General features: G+C 37.6%; 1 protein-coding gene across 1 annotated transcript in view; it reads right to left on the reverse strand.

Moving 5' to 3' along the window:
- Positions 1-14781, reverse strand: part of SGCD (sarcoglycan delta) — a 202020-nt gene that overhangs the window by 43023 nt on the left and 144216 nt on the right. Inside the window, exon 6 of the mRNA XM_070933852.1 lies at positions 6516-6588. Within this exon, the coding sequence (XP_070789953.1) occupies positions 6516-6588 (73 nt within the window). The remainder of the gene's footprint in view (positions 1-6515; positions 6589-14781) is intronic.

Genomic DNA, 14781 nt, shown 5'->3' on the forward strand with positions numbered 1-14781 from the left:
TATCTAAGAAAACAGATCTTGCACTTCACCTTGATTAAATCCAGCGTAACACCTCTGATTACATTCATCCTAATTATATCTAGAGATCTCAGCAGAATGACTTAAATGGCGCTTTTCAGCTTGAAGGTTCTATGTTTCTGTTATAAAATGCTCTATATCTTTCAGAGCCAGCTTGGTTGTCTGGTTAAGGCACCAAGCTAAAAAGTCGGAGACCATGAATTCTAATCCTGTTTTAGCCATGAAAGCCAACTAGGTGACTAGTTTGGCCAGTCACTCTCTCTTAACCCAACTCACCTCACAGGCTGTTATTGTGGGGAAAATGTGAGGAGAAGGGAATATTAGGTATTTATTGCATTGAGACATTTGTAACAATTGTAAAAAATTTATAAAAATAATAAAGATGGGAGACACATACTGATAAATAAATAAATACCTTTGAAAATAGTTTGGAAATTTTAGTTAGGAGGTACTACCTAATTCCGTGATGGTGAACCTATGGCACGCATACCACAGGTGGCACGCGTAACCATATCGGTGGACACGTGAGCTCAACTCCGGCACACATATGCGTGCCAGCCAGCTGATTTTTGGGCCTTCTGGGCCTACCGGAAGTAGGGAAACAGAAAGTTTTCTGCCTCCGGAGGGCCTCGGAGTGTAGGGGGAAAGCCGTTTATGTCCCCCCCAGCTCCTAGAAAGGCTCTGGTACCTGGGGAGACAGAAAAACAGGCCTACTGGGCCCACCATGCCATCACGTTCCAGGAGCGGGGGGGAGAGGGGGAATCGCTTGCGCATGCGTGGGGACCCCCTGCTCCTGGCACGTGATGGCAAAAAGGTTAGCCCTCACTGACCTAATTGCTTGCAGAGATCAGTTAACAGGAACACGTAGAATACCTGATTACTGTAGTATCAACTGCAGCCACTACTAATTTATATGGACATTCTTGTAAGAATGGGTCCTGGGATTGAAACCCTATTCAATCTGACTGGTGAGCAGATGAATACAGGAAAAGTGTTCTCACGGATAACCTGATTCAGAGCCATAGAGTGGCTTGAGGTGACAACCAGTGTCCTGAATCATATCTGGAAGCCAGCAATCATTGCAGCTCCTAAAGAAATAGAACCTGAGTGTACTGGGACATATTTATCACTGCCTAGGCCACTCTATTTTATACCAGCTGTAGCTCTGAAGGCCAGCCCCAGGTAGAGTGTATTACAGTAATATTTTCAAGAAATAATCAAATCATTCCTTTATTCCTAAATAATTAGGGCATCATATTAACAGGCTGTGCTGCTGCTAAACCTTTTAAGAGCTATAATCCACACATGCCAAATTTATATTTGCTGATTTGGTATAAAACGGTTTGTCGTGAATGCGACTGGTATTGAGGGCTCCTGGATTGGAGCTGAAAGGCGAATGGGAAGCAGTATGCTCCCTCCCATATTGGGGTAGACCAGGTGCTTCGATAGAAAAACACTTTATATCTATATCTATATCTATATCTATATCTATATCTATATCTATATCTATATCTATATCTATATCTATATCTATATCTATATCTATATTATCTATACCTATCTATCTATCTATCTATCTATCTATCTATCTATCTATCTATCTAATTATATATATATATAATTATATATATATAATTTCCTGTATCTGACCACTGTTTATCATAGAGGTAGGTAGGTAAACATTTATTATGGTTTTAACATGTGTACACATATATAAAATATCTAATATATATATTAAAATGGCAATTAAAATAAGTTGTGAGTTAAAGGAGAGAGAAAAGACTCCATCCCAAAGGAAGTGAATTTTTTATGCCACATAAGTTTCACTACATTCCAATATTCTTACTACAGAACTTGTACCCACATCCTTAAGAGTGTTGGAGCTTGCAGTAGAGAGTAGTCTATAAGTGACAAGAGTTCCTCATGTACAAATGCCACAATTTCCTCTTAATCAGCAGCAATGCAGTTGGCATGCTGAGTTCTCAATGAATAACTGAGAACCTTTCCCACTTATTTTCCCCACAGATGTCCTTATAAAATTTCATCTCCAGAAGGTCATGTGCACTTGAGGAAAGACGAGTCTTGTAATTAAGTATTAAATATTTTCACTAGTCTGAACCTGCCTGCAATGGTATATGAACTAGCTCTTATTATTTTAATGGCCTGCATTTACTAGCCCCTTTTTACTGGACAAAGTTTGTAGAGGACAATTAAAATAGTTTGAAATGTCTCTCCCTTCCCCCCGCCCCCAAGTATTTACGTATGTGAGCAGAAATGACTGCAAATGAGATTAGCTCTAATTCTTAAAGATTAAATTATAACTCATAAAAACTTAACACTTTCAGATCTAGACCAGTTAACCAGTTGGACTGCTTCTATCAGTAAGAAAAGATATAAGGTTAGCTAAGCAGGATATAAAATAAAAATCTTGGGGATAAAACCCATAGATGACTGTATAATAGTGTCACAATGGCAATGAATGGGCTTTCCGTTTTGACATCATAGGTAGTCCTTGATTTACAACAGTTCATTTAGTGACTGTTCAAAGTTACAATGGTACTGAAAAAAGGGATCTCCCAATATTAATGGTATTAATCATCAGGACAGCAAAGTTATATTAGAGCCTTTAATATCTTTTATTGATAAGCCTATTAATAAAAAAGTATCTCACAAAAGCCACAATCTAATGTCACAAAGAGCAGAAAGGCCAGAGATGGTTTGCAACATTTCTGGTAGGTGACAGCCCTTCATTAAAGATGAGATTTCTTTTTAATAATCCTCTTTTAGCTCTATGGATTTAAAACTGTTGTAGCCATTTCCTTTCTAGCGATAGGTTTATCCGTGAATAAATCTCAGCTTTCCCAGTTGCCCTTCTACCTGAAATTATTCACTTAAAGCTCTCTTAGGGTCAAAATGATTTTTGTTCTTCTTGCCTTTATCTTATGCTTCTCTCTCCTGCTAAGAAGCAGGATACACTTCAGATACATTCATTGTCAACCTATAGCATGCAGCCTTTTGCTAGTCACAGCAGTTGTGAAACAAATTTCTGGTCATTTCAAATAGAAAAATGACCCCACTTATTCATGTCATCCTGAAATATAATAACTATTGTCCTGACTCATGTGAGTGAACAGAAAGCACTGAAAACATAGTTCTTGGGGCTTAGGAAGGGTTTTTAAAAAACAACAACAGTTGGGAATGTATGCCAAGTACAAGTAATTCTTGGCCATTTGTTTAGTGATCATTTGAAGTTACAACAGCTCTGAAAAAAATGACCGTTTGTCACACTTACAACTGTTGCAGCATCCCCACAGTCACATGATCAACATTCAGATGTTTGACAACTGGAATGTATTTATTTAATTCACTTAACAACTGTCTTGCTTAGCCATTGAAATTTTGGGCTCAGTTGTGGTTCTAAGTCAAGGACTACCTATAGTATATAAATTAGCAGTTCCTGGTGTAATAACAAATGACCTAAAAAGATTTGGTTTTTTTTTTTAAATAATCTGATTAGCTCATATACACCAAATAATATGACTAAATTTAAAAAAGGGCTAATAATGGGAACAGGATAATAAACATATAACCATACTAGATACACTGTGTTAAAAGTGACTCCGTGAATAACTTTCCATCTCTAAGTTTCTTCTTTAATTCAGTACAGACCTCAGAGGTTGTTGAACTGAATCTGTACATACTTGCACTAACAGATGGTAAGCACAAATATCTCCATATTATTCTTCTCCTCATATTCCCTAGCAGCTGGTATTGAGAGGCATACTGCCTTTGATATTGGAGATAATATATAGCCATTATGATTAGTAGGCAATGATGGCATCAGCTTCATTGGAGTGAATAACTTCATTGGAATGTGTGCTTCGTTGCACATATGCTGCCTTTCAGTATATAATGGCAAACATTCTGTTGATCTAGAAATCTTTGTGATCTCTTTATTCCGATTCCTTTCTTGACTGGGACAAATTAGCCACAATCCTTTTATTCTCCCCCTCAATAGTCAAGCAATGAACATATGCTGCCCAGCAATGTTGTTGGCGTAAGAAATGCATAAACTAAGCTATGACAATGGTTATTCTTGTCAAACAAGCTGAAAAGCAGCACAAGACCTGCTATGTTTCCTTTATGTTAAATGCGAACCATGATACTCACTCTAAAGGTTTATTACAAACAATACTTCGCTTTCATTTTAATTCTCCCACTGCCTTCAGCATCTCTGATGATAGCTAAGAGGCCAGTCTTCCCAAGAAAGAACAGTACAGTGTCTGAAATATTTTTTTAAAAAAGTGACCCCACATTTGTAAAGAACAATGATCCAGGGATTATAGAATTTCTGTGGAGAGTGATGGCGAGGTAATCACCTGGAACTTATTCTTCTGCATGATACACAAGGCATCAATAAAAGCAACAAAGATGGAGAAGATGAAAGTAACCAAAAATATCGATATATGTGCATTTCAGGACTCAAACAATACAAATCAAAGAATTACAAGAGCTTGAAGCATTGATCCAGTGAAGGTACAAGAGTACAAGGCAAAGAGAGAATTAGTGTTCAGTGAAACATGATGGTGCACACATGAATTTTTTTTTTGAAGAAAAGCACATATTGCCATTGGTCTCAGCAGTTTATATCAAGTTTATATCATCTGAAGGGTCAGCGGCGAAAGGATGGTCCGTGCACAATGCCCTGCCGGGAATCCTTCATCTGGCTTGCCGGTGACAGAGTCACAGCCCTCAGCGGTATCGTGCTAAAGCCCTTCACACAGGAAAAGCCAGCTCTACCAGCCGAAGTTGGGAGCAGGCTGACAATCAATCAGATGAACACAATAAATGAAATAAGCTATAGAAATAGGAGAAAGAGCTATCCAAGAATGGGTCAGATAGCCAAAACCACGTCTGTCTTTGACCAAGAACGAGTCAAAAGCTGGAGACCATTGGCAGAGGGCATGTCTTACAGCTTTGACAGACTCGGTCTTATTGGCTGACAGACGAGGACAACCCAAGCTGCCTCCACTATGATGGAGAACGGCCAGCCTTTAGGTAATTTCTTGTAAAGAAGTTATGATGTATTTTATGGTTCATCTCCAGGTATACCAGCTGGGTTTCTGGGAACTGGTGCAACATACAGTATATTGAAGACATCAGGTTGGAGAAGACTGATGGAGAGGGTTTCCATATCATATTATGAGTTTTTTTGTTTAATGAAACATCTCCATATAAGGAGTGATCTAATAATGAATATCTGTGCATTACACACACTGTTTAGTCTATCTTAGTCTTTCTCAACCTTGGCAACTTGAAGACATGTGGACTTGGGAGTTGAAGTCCACATATCTTCAAGTTGCTATGGTTGAGAAGCATCGGTCTAGTTAAAACTCCCCTTTTATGACCCCATAATCCCTTAATTTGGATTTGTGTTAGGGCAACTGGATGGAGCAGAGCGTTTAGTGGCCGGCTGCCCTTCCTGATACCACACAAGAAGTTTGCAATAAATATTTTTTTCTTTGCACCCTAGGAGAGAGAAACATCCATCACTACCTAGGATTGAACTCTCAACCATCCGAGTGGGAGGCAAGGTCTTCATCACTAGGCCACCATCTAGCTACCACTTTAATATAATTGTGGGCCTATATCAACAATGCTTGCTTTTTATGACATTTTATTCATCTATTTCATTCAGAGACATTCATCCTATTTTTTTTTTTTAAACTGTGCTTGGAAAAGGGAGATGAAACAAATGACTGGCATGAATTAATTTGGATCAGCCATTTACTATAGTTGGAACTCAGCTGCTTCAGCTGCTGGGAATAAATTTAGCTTCTGTATTTGAAAGCACTGATTCCTATACAAAGCAGATGATTGCCAGGCACTTCAACAGGAATCCTTATCATGATCCTTATCAAGAGAGCCACTTCATTATGTACTTTGAACAGTGGGAAAACTCAAAAAGGGGGAAAAAAAATCATGCCGTCATAATAGCTGCTCCATTGAGAGTTTGGAAGCAGGCAAAATTGGATAAAAGAAATGCAATGGCTTGTGGATTGTGTCCTGCCTATTCTTCTTTTACACAGGATCTGTTTTTCCAGGAACACATAAATCAGGTTAGTGACAGCTGTCACGGATGAATACAGGTTCCAAGTTATTTTATCTGTATAGAAAGTAATTTGACCACTGTACCACTTTTCTCCTTGCTGACATTCTGTGATACCTGGAGGCCATACTCAATCATTACTGACCAAAGAGACCTTTTTAACTCCCCCCCCCAAAAAACCTCCAGTCACAAATTTTAATTCCATGAGCCAATGCTCTTTTAAAAATTTCAGATTTACTTGAAGTATTAACTGTTTTCTGCTATTCAGTGACATCTATGCAACTGCATGTTCTTTAATTACTTCAGGATTTGAAATATCACCAGCCAGAACGCACAATTCAAGCAAGGTACCTTTGCATTTACATTAGAACTAAATGTCAGAGTTTACCTTAGTTCCTTGAAGGGGTCTGCCCTGACATTAGGAGTTTCTATAGATTTGGGGAACACTGTGCCTTCTGCTCCTGAAACCACAAAACAGAACACAAGGCATAGCTGTTATAAACTGTTAGCCGAGGAATGGTATGCAAATCACACATCACATATTTTACAGTTGTCATAACTCCCTTCTAGAACATATACATACTACAATCCTAAAAAAATCCAGAACCAGGACAATGGATATTTTTGCAGTCCTCTATAATATAAAAACCCACTTCCATTTCACAGCATAAGGGAGGAAAAAAGGACATGAGCCTTTCAATTTCTTTCAGTTTTTAATTCTTCTCATCTTAAATTTGCTCTCATCTTTACAGCCATTTGCAATATTTTTAAATGCGTACATTTTAAATATCATAAAAGTACAGCTCTCACCCTGATGTTTGCCTTACTCTGAAGAATAAGAGATGTGGAATCGCTAGGGAAAGGGGAATATACACTTTTGCAGACAGCATTTGTATCTTGGTGTCCTTCCAAAGTCTGAATCCACTAATGAAGAGCTAAAATTAGACTTGGAATACTTCAGAAATGTTCTGCTTTGATCTGGAGTTTTCCTAAATCTGTCAAAAAACATCTAATTTTTTTTTTAATTTTGATTTATATGCCGCCCTTCTCCGGAGACTCAGGGTGGCTTACAATGTGCTCAGCAATAGCCTTCATCCTTTTTTTTTGTATATTTATACAAAGTCAGCTTATTGCCCCCACAACTGGGTCCTCAATTTACCTACCTTAGAAAGGATGGAAGGCTGAGTCAACCTTGAGCCTTGGTGAGATTCGAACCTGCAGTAATTGCAGGCAGCTGTTCTTAATAACAGGGTGCTTAGACCACCCTGGGTGCTAATTTGGTTTGGGATTGGGATTCATTCACTAATGAAGGAGTTTTAGTTTTGATACACATGCGTACCCACATGACAAGACAGGAGAAATTTCCACTTTTACTTCTTTTTAATTGAAATTATTGTTAAAATGCACAGTGGAAGTAATTTCATTTTCAGTTTAGCTGTGCAAGAATGATTTACAGTTTATAACAACTTTGTCACCATCTGAATAGATTCTCCCTTCCTTCCTAATAAGGCAGTGTTTTAGGAATAGGTGAGAGATTATAATCATTTTCCAATAAATGAAGGGATGTTTCAAGGAATATGGAATAGATGGATTGTCAGATGTAAATGCCTTATTCTCTAATGTGTAAATAGTATATGAATGGGGTATCAGGGGTTAACTTATTCTTCACTTCTTAATGTATTCATAATTCACCACTCCCACTTATAGCTCCACCCATTGTATATATAAGGAGCCACCTACATCTTTTTCCTTGCTTCTATCTGTGAATATTCAGTGAATATAGAATGCCTATTGTAAATAAAAGGAAGTATATTTAAACCTTTAACTCTCACTAATTTTATTGAGTCTGATCCTGAAAATATTGCAACAAGCTGGTAGCAGAGGATGGTTAATTGACTCAATAAAAAAAACTTAAAAAAATGTCTAAGAAAGATAGGCCCAACACCAGGGCCTACAGCAAAGAAATGGAAACAGAACAAGAAATAATCAACGAATCCACAAACGCAATTTCGAGAGAATCTGAAGAATACACCACTGAAGACGAAGAAATAATAGACGAAAATGATGACCAGGAGGAAATCGAAATAGAGAATAACGAACTCAGGTCAGAGATATTAAAACTATTAAAAAGCCAGAAGAATGATGAAAGCCTCATCGCGAACCTCCAAGAAATGCTGAAGAACAGCGGAGCAGCGAGAGAGAAAAACATCACTAATGAGAAGTCTAAAGACCCAAAAACAGTGAGTGATATGACTGCAGAGAAAGTCATTACGAAGAAGAAAAACAGTGATCCCGCGCGAAATTTTGAATGGCAGCCATCTTGGTTTCAACAGGCCTCCAAGGTGAGCGAAGCAGAGCCAATCAAAATGCTCAATTCAAAATTTCTGGCGCGAAAAACGTTATCAGACAACGAAAATGAAAAAGAAGATTCGAACTCCTCAGAAGAATCAGAATCAGAAAGTGAAGATGACTCAACAAAATCTCAAATAAAATCAGCAATGAAAACACTTTTTGCTGCATTTGGGCCAAAACTAAAAATTACCAAAGAGCCACCGAAGAAGCGAGCGAGCAAGCCGATGCCTCAGGACCTGCCCGCTCCCATCCTGACTTCGAGAGCGACGACGCCCGAACCCAGAGAGCCTTGTCGATTCCGCCCTACACCACAGACCGAGGCAGGTGCCAGCGCCCCCAGAAGAAAGAGAAGAGCAGCCGCCGTCGTCAGAACTCCCAAGGTCGAACCAGAGACCGACTCGTCTGAATCAGAGCAGAGCGAGCGAGCCGCAATGGAGAGAACCTTCCACGACGACTCCAAAGAAGAAATGGACAACGCGCATGCGCGAAACTACGCAGACGGTCCGGGAAGACATGAACTGGCGAGAGAACCACGCAGACTCGTTGCGAGCATCCCCATGCCGTTTTGCAATTTTCTACACTTGCGAGACCACGGACTACCTCAGGTCGTAAGTAATGGACAAAATAATGTCGGAAATTTACCCAGTGACTTCCCAAAACTAAGGGTTGATGGCATTAATTTGCAAGAATGGTATCAACAGCTCCAGGTTGTCTTTATGAAGGAAAATTTACTATTTTTTATCACTAGTCCCCCAAAAAGACCTTGGACTTTAAAAATAGATTGTTTACACCATAGAGCATTTTTCTTAATAATATCTAGTGTGTCTCCTGCAATGTATCATAGCATCAAACCTAATCTGACTGTTTCAGAAATTATTCAATGCATGTTTAATTTGTTTCACAGCGATAGTGTGGCTACCACCACAAGAATGTCTAAGGATTTCTTTTCATCTAGAGTGAAACCAGGGGTTTCCATAAGTGAGCATTTAATATCTTTAAACAAAATAAGAGCTGAGCTGCATGTGAGGGGGGAGGTGATTTCAGACCAAACAATGAAAAGTGTTATTATCAACTCACTTGATTCATCATATGACAGTTTTATGTCACATTTAGACACTATCAATCTAGGATATTTATCCATAGAAAGTCTATCCAATAAATTGATAGCAGAAGACAATTCAAGAAGAAATCGTTCTAGCAATCACACAGAACACAAACCTTATAGGAAAGTAGCTTTCCAAGAAAAATATAATGAAACATTCAAATGTCACAATTGTGGATCCAGGGAACACAATAGAAGAGATTGTCCCAAAATTTCAAAGGAAAGACATAGGTCAGAATATAGGAACAAATACAATTATAGACAGTCTTCCATAGATAGACATAGATATAGAAGCCCACCAAATTACAAAGAGAATAGAGGGGGCAGAGATAATTCAAAGGATAGAAAATCTGGTTCACTGAATGGATTAAATAAACAAGACAACACTAAAATACAGCAAAATGAGAACAATAATTGGCTTATTGATTCTGGAGCAACTAATCACACCACTAATAACAAAAATATATTGTCTTCATTTACAGAAGATAAATTTGTAATAAAGGTAGCTAACCAAGAAAAGGTTCAAGTATTAGGCAGAGGAAATGTAACCTTGCCTGGTCTAGGAAAAATAGAGGGGGTATTGTTAATACCTGAAATACCTCATAACATACTAAGTGCCATAAAACTAAGTAGAGATTCTGACATTAATATAGTTTTCTCAAAGGGAAAAGCGACTTTGGAGAAGAATAAAATAAATATAGGCACTGTGATGATTAAAGGAGGCCTACCTTATCTGATAACGAAGGAAAAATGGTTGCATAACATTGATTCAAATATGGAAGATTATATTGAAGCAGATGATGAAAATATTAGTAACAGTGACAATGATGAATGTAAAATATCTCATGATCACGCAGATGCACACAATGAAAAAAAACCAAAAATAGGTAAACCAATTCATGATGAGTGTGCTCACATCTTACATAGGAAGTTAGGACATGCCAGTTTTCCTGTAGTACAAAAAATGACTGAACACGCAGAAGATGTCAAAATAAAAAATTGTGAAAACTATTTGGAATGCTCAGTATGTAAATCCACAAAACTAAAAACTAGTCCCAGGCCAAGAAAATCTACTAGATCAACTAACAAAATTTTTGACTTAGTACACATGGACTTAGTTGGCCCATTAACTCCATCAATCACCTATAGAAAACGTTACTTCCTGACAATAGTAGACGATTATAGCCGTTATGGTTTTGTTTATACATTAAAACACAAAGATGAAACCTTTCAAAAATTTAAGGAATTTTACAAACGCATAGAAACACAACACAATATCAGAATAAAACAAATTATGACAGATAGGGGATGTGAATTCATGTCTAAAGAATTCTCCCAATGGTTAAAGGATAGAGGAATGCTACATTACACGTCTAGTCCATTTTCTGCGTTTCAGAACGGGATTGTAGAGAGAAAGAATTCCACATTACAAACCATGATTAGATGCACATTGGAGGATGCTGGCTTAAGCAAACAATTTTGGTCAGAAGCCTTACATTATTCAAATTACACACAAAATAGAACCTGGTCCAGTATTGTAAATAAGACACCATATGAAGTAATGTATAATAGGAAACCAAAATTAGCACACATGCACATATTTGGAGTCACTGCAGACGTACACATACCTAAACAGTTGAGAAGAAAGGGAGAAAACGTATCCAGAAGACTCAGATTTATGGGATATGAAACTGGCACCAAAGGGTACAGATTCATTGATAATAATAACAAATTTATAGTTTCCAGAACAGCTGTGTTCCATGAACAGGCCAACTGGTCTAAATTACATCTTAATGAAATATTTCCAAATAAATGTAAAGATACAAAATCTCATGAGAAAGAGACCATAGAAAAACAGGATATCAACAAATATAAAAGCAAAACCAAAACTTGGACAAATAGCCAACACAAAATAAAGACAGACACACTAACAAAAAAAGAAGCAAGATATTTGCATGATAACAATAGCAAACCTGAAAGAGTCATTAGAAACAACAGAAATCAAATGCCAAATAAATACAGAGATTACATAATGCATATGGATGGTGAGCCAATAACACCTAATACTTATGAGGAAGTGTTAAAACTCCCTCGTGAAGAAAAAGAAAAATGGGAATTAGCTATGAAAAAAAGAGATGGAAAGTTTACAAGGATTAAATGTATTTACACCTGCAATTGCACCTAAAGATAAAACAATTATTGGTACCAGGTGGATATATAAAATTAAGAACTTAGAAGGAGGCAATACTCTATATAAAGCTAGATTAGTTGCACAAGGTTATGCACAGAAATATCCGGAGGACTATACTGACACGTATTCCCCCACTGTAAGAACAGAGAGTGTCAAAACAGCTCTAGTGGTAGCATCAGCACTCAATCTTGATGTATTTCAATATGACATACAGACTGCGTATCTACACGCAAAACTAGATAAGGAAATATACGTAAGAGCACCTCACAGTCAATACACCAACAAAAATGAAATTTGGCTGTTGAACAAGAGTTTATACGGATTAAAACAATCTGGTAAAAGATGGTATGATTGTTTAGTAAAAGTACTTAAGACCATGGATTTCAACGCTACCACTGCTGATAACTGTTTCTTTGTCAAAAAGGGTGATGATCACATTGAATTTGTGTTGATTTATGTAGATGACATTTTATATATAGGAAAACACAAAGAGAGAAGAGAAACTTTTGTAAATAAGTTAAATGAACATTTCTCGTTGAAATCTCTAGGTAAAGTGAACAAATATCTTGGTGTTCAAATTAATAAGACTAGAAGGGGATTCAAACTCACTCAGAGAGATAAGATTATAGAACTTTTAAATAAATGCAATTTAAACAATGCTGTGATACTCCTATGCAAACTGATTTTCTTAGAAATACTGATGAATCTTCCCCTGAATTCAAGGATAACACGTTTTATAGATCAATCATAGGTTCACTTCTTTATATATCTAATTGGACTAGACCAGATATCGCCTTACCACTCAATTTATTATCCAGACACGTCAGCAAACCAACAATGTATCACTGGGAAGCTGTTAAAAGAATTTTAAGATATCTGAAAAGTACACTAGATTTTTGCTTAGTATTAGAACCTAGTGATAATAAAGAACCAAAGCTTGCATGTTATGCAGATGCGGACTGGGCTGGAGACACATCATGCAGAAAAAGTACATCTGGTTATATTTTTCTCTTAAATGACTGTCCAGTTTACTGGTATACTGGTAAACAAGAACTAGTAGCCACTTCAACGACAGAAGCGGAATATGTTTGTTTATCCAAAGCTGCAAATAACCTTGTATGGTTTAATGATTTAATTTCAGATGTTTGGAAAAAACCTGCTTTGCCTTTTGTTATGCATGAAGACAATAAAGCGGCCATTGAAATATCTAGATCTGATGCCATTGGACAAAGGTCCAGGCATATAGATATAAAATTTAAACATGTGAGGCAATTATCTCAGGATGGATTTATTAAAGCAGTGCATTGTGATACTTCAGAACAATTAGCTGACATATTGACAAAGCCTTTACCTTCTAAGCAACACAAATATTTAACATCTAAATTGTATGTCTTGTATTGTCCTGAATCAGAATGTAATTGGTGTTGTATAACGAATCGGCATTTAGAGGGGGATTTGTCAGATGTAAATGCCTTATTCTCTAATGTGTAAATAGTATATGAATGGGGTATCAGGGGTTAACTTATTCTTCACTTCTTAATGTATTCATAATTCACCACTCCCACTTATAGCTCCACCCATTGTATATATAAGGAGCCACCTACACCTTTTTCCTTGCTTCTATCTGTGAATATTCAGTGAATATAGAATGCCTATTGTAAATAAAAGGAAGTATATTTAAACCTTTAACTCTCACTAATTTTATTGAGTCTGATCCTGAAAATATTGCAACATGGATTTTTCCTAGTACCTGAGGGTAAGACAATAAACAGCAGGTATAAGCCTTTTCACTGAGATATCCAAAGTTGAACTAAGGAGGAGGAATTTCCTGATTATGAGAGCTATTAATCAACAGAACAGCTTTCCTTCCTGAGGAACAGCTGAGGGTACTCCTTCAATGAAGGCTTTTAAGAAAAGACTAGACAACCATTTGTCCAGAATGGTATGAGGATTCCTGCACTGGGCAGACAGTTGGACTAGAAGGCCTCCCAGATCCCTTCCAACTCTATGATTCTACAAGCTTAACAGTACAATTTCCCCCCCGACCTTTGGTTTTGAGTTCTAAATTCCAAGCATGTATTGTATAAATGCGTAGACTGCCATCTAAGTTTTAATATATGAGTGCCCTATTTAAATTCCACTTCTATCTATTCTTTCTAATTCTATGGTTAAGGAAACTCTTACAGATATTACAGTACAGGTAGTTCTCAATTTATGACTGGTTGTTTAGTAACTGTTCAAAGTTACAACCTATCTGAAAAAGTGGATTTATGACCCAAATCCAGTGTTCTGACTTATGCCCTCCACCCACACCCCATGATCATATCACTGCACTCCAGGTGCTCAGTAACACAACCACATTTACGGTTGTAACCCAAGGATTACCTGAGGGGCAAGGCTTCCTTCTTCTTTAGTTCATCAGAAGAATTGGCAGCTGGCCTCAATCTAGCTGGCAATACTTGGATAAGTGTAACCCTATTTTTTCCACCACATTTCCACCCCACTGAAGGCCTTCTGCAACAAGCAGACTTAAGGTTGCATGGATGTTTACTTTCCCCCCAGATCACTCCCACAAATGCTTTGCGGACTGCAAACAATACATAAACAATTGGGCTTTCAGCCGTGCAAACATTGCCTAATGCATTTAAGGATCAATAGTTGCCTTTTTAATGCTAGTGAACATAGCCATCCGTGTTCAGCAACTAGTACAAAATCATCTCCATTTCTAGGAGTAATCACTTCCAATCCAACCCTAGTCCTCCCTAGAGTTCTTAATGTTGTTTTAGATTTTCCTTTTGCCACCCTTTCCCCTTCTATGAAAGTAGTTCCTATCAAATACCTTACTCTCCGGTCATTATCGAAACACTGAATTTTGTTTCGATATCTGCATGCAGACAAGGATATGTGAAGCAGGGGCGGGTTCCAAATCTCATCTCTTGCTCTTGCTCGCATGGCACTTCTGTGCTTCTGCATATGCACAAAAGCGTCTGGGTGGGTGGGCGGAGGCTT

The sequence above is a fragment of the Pituophis catenifer genome, unplaced genomic scaffold, assembly GCF_029215685.1.
Source record: "Pituophis catenifer annectens isolate HBS135680 unplaced genomic scaffold, rPitCat1.0.hap2 SCAF_2, whole genome shotgun sequence".
Classification (NCBI taxonomy): domain Eukaryota; kingdom Metazoa; phylum Chordata; class Lepidosauria; order Squamata; family Colubridae; genus Pituophis; species Pituophis catenifer.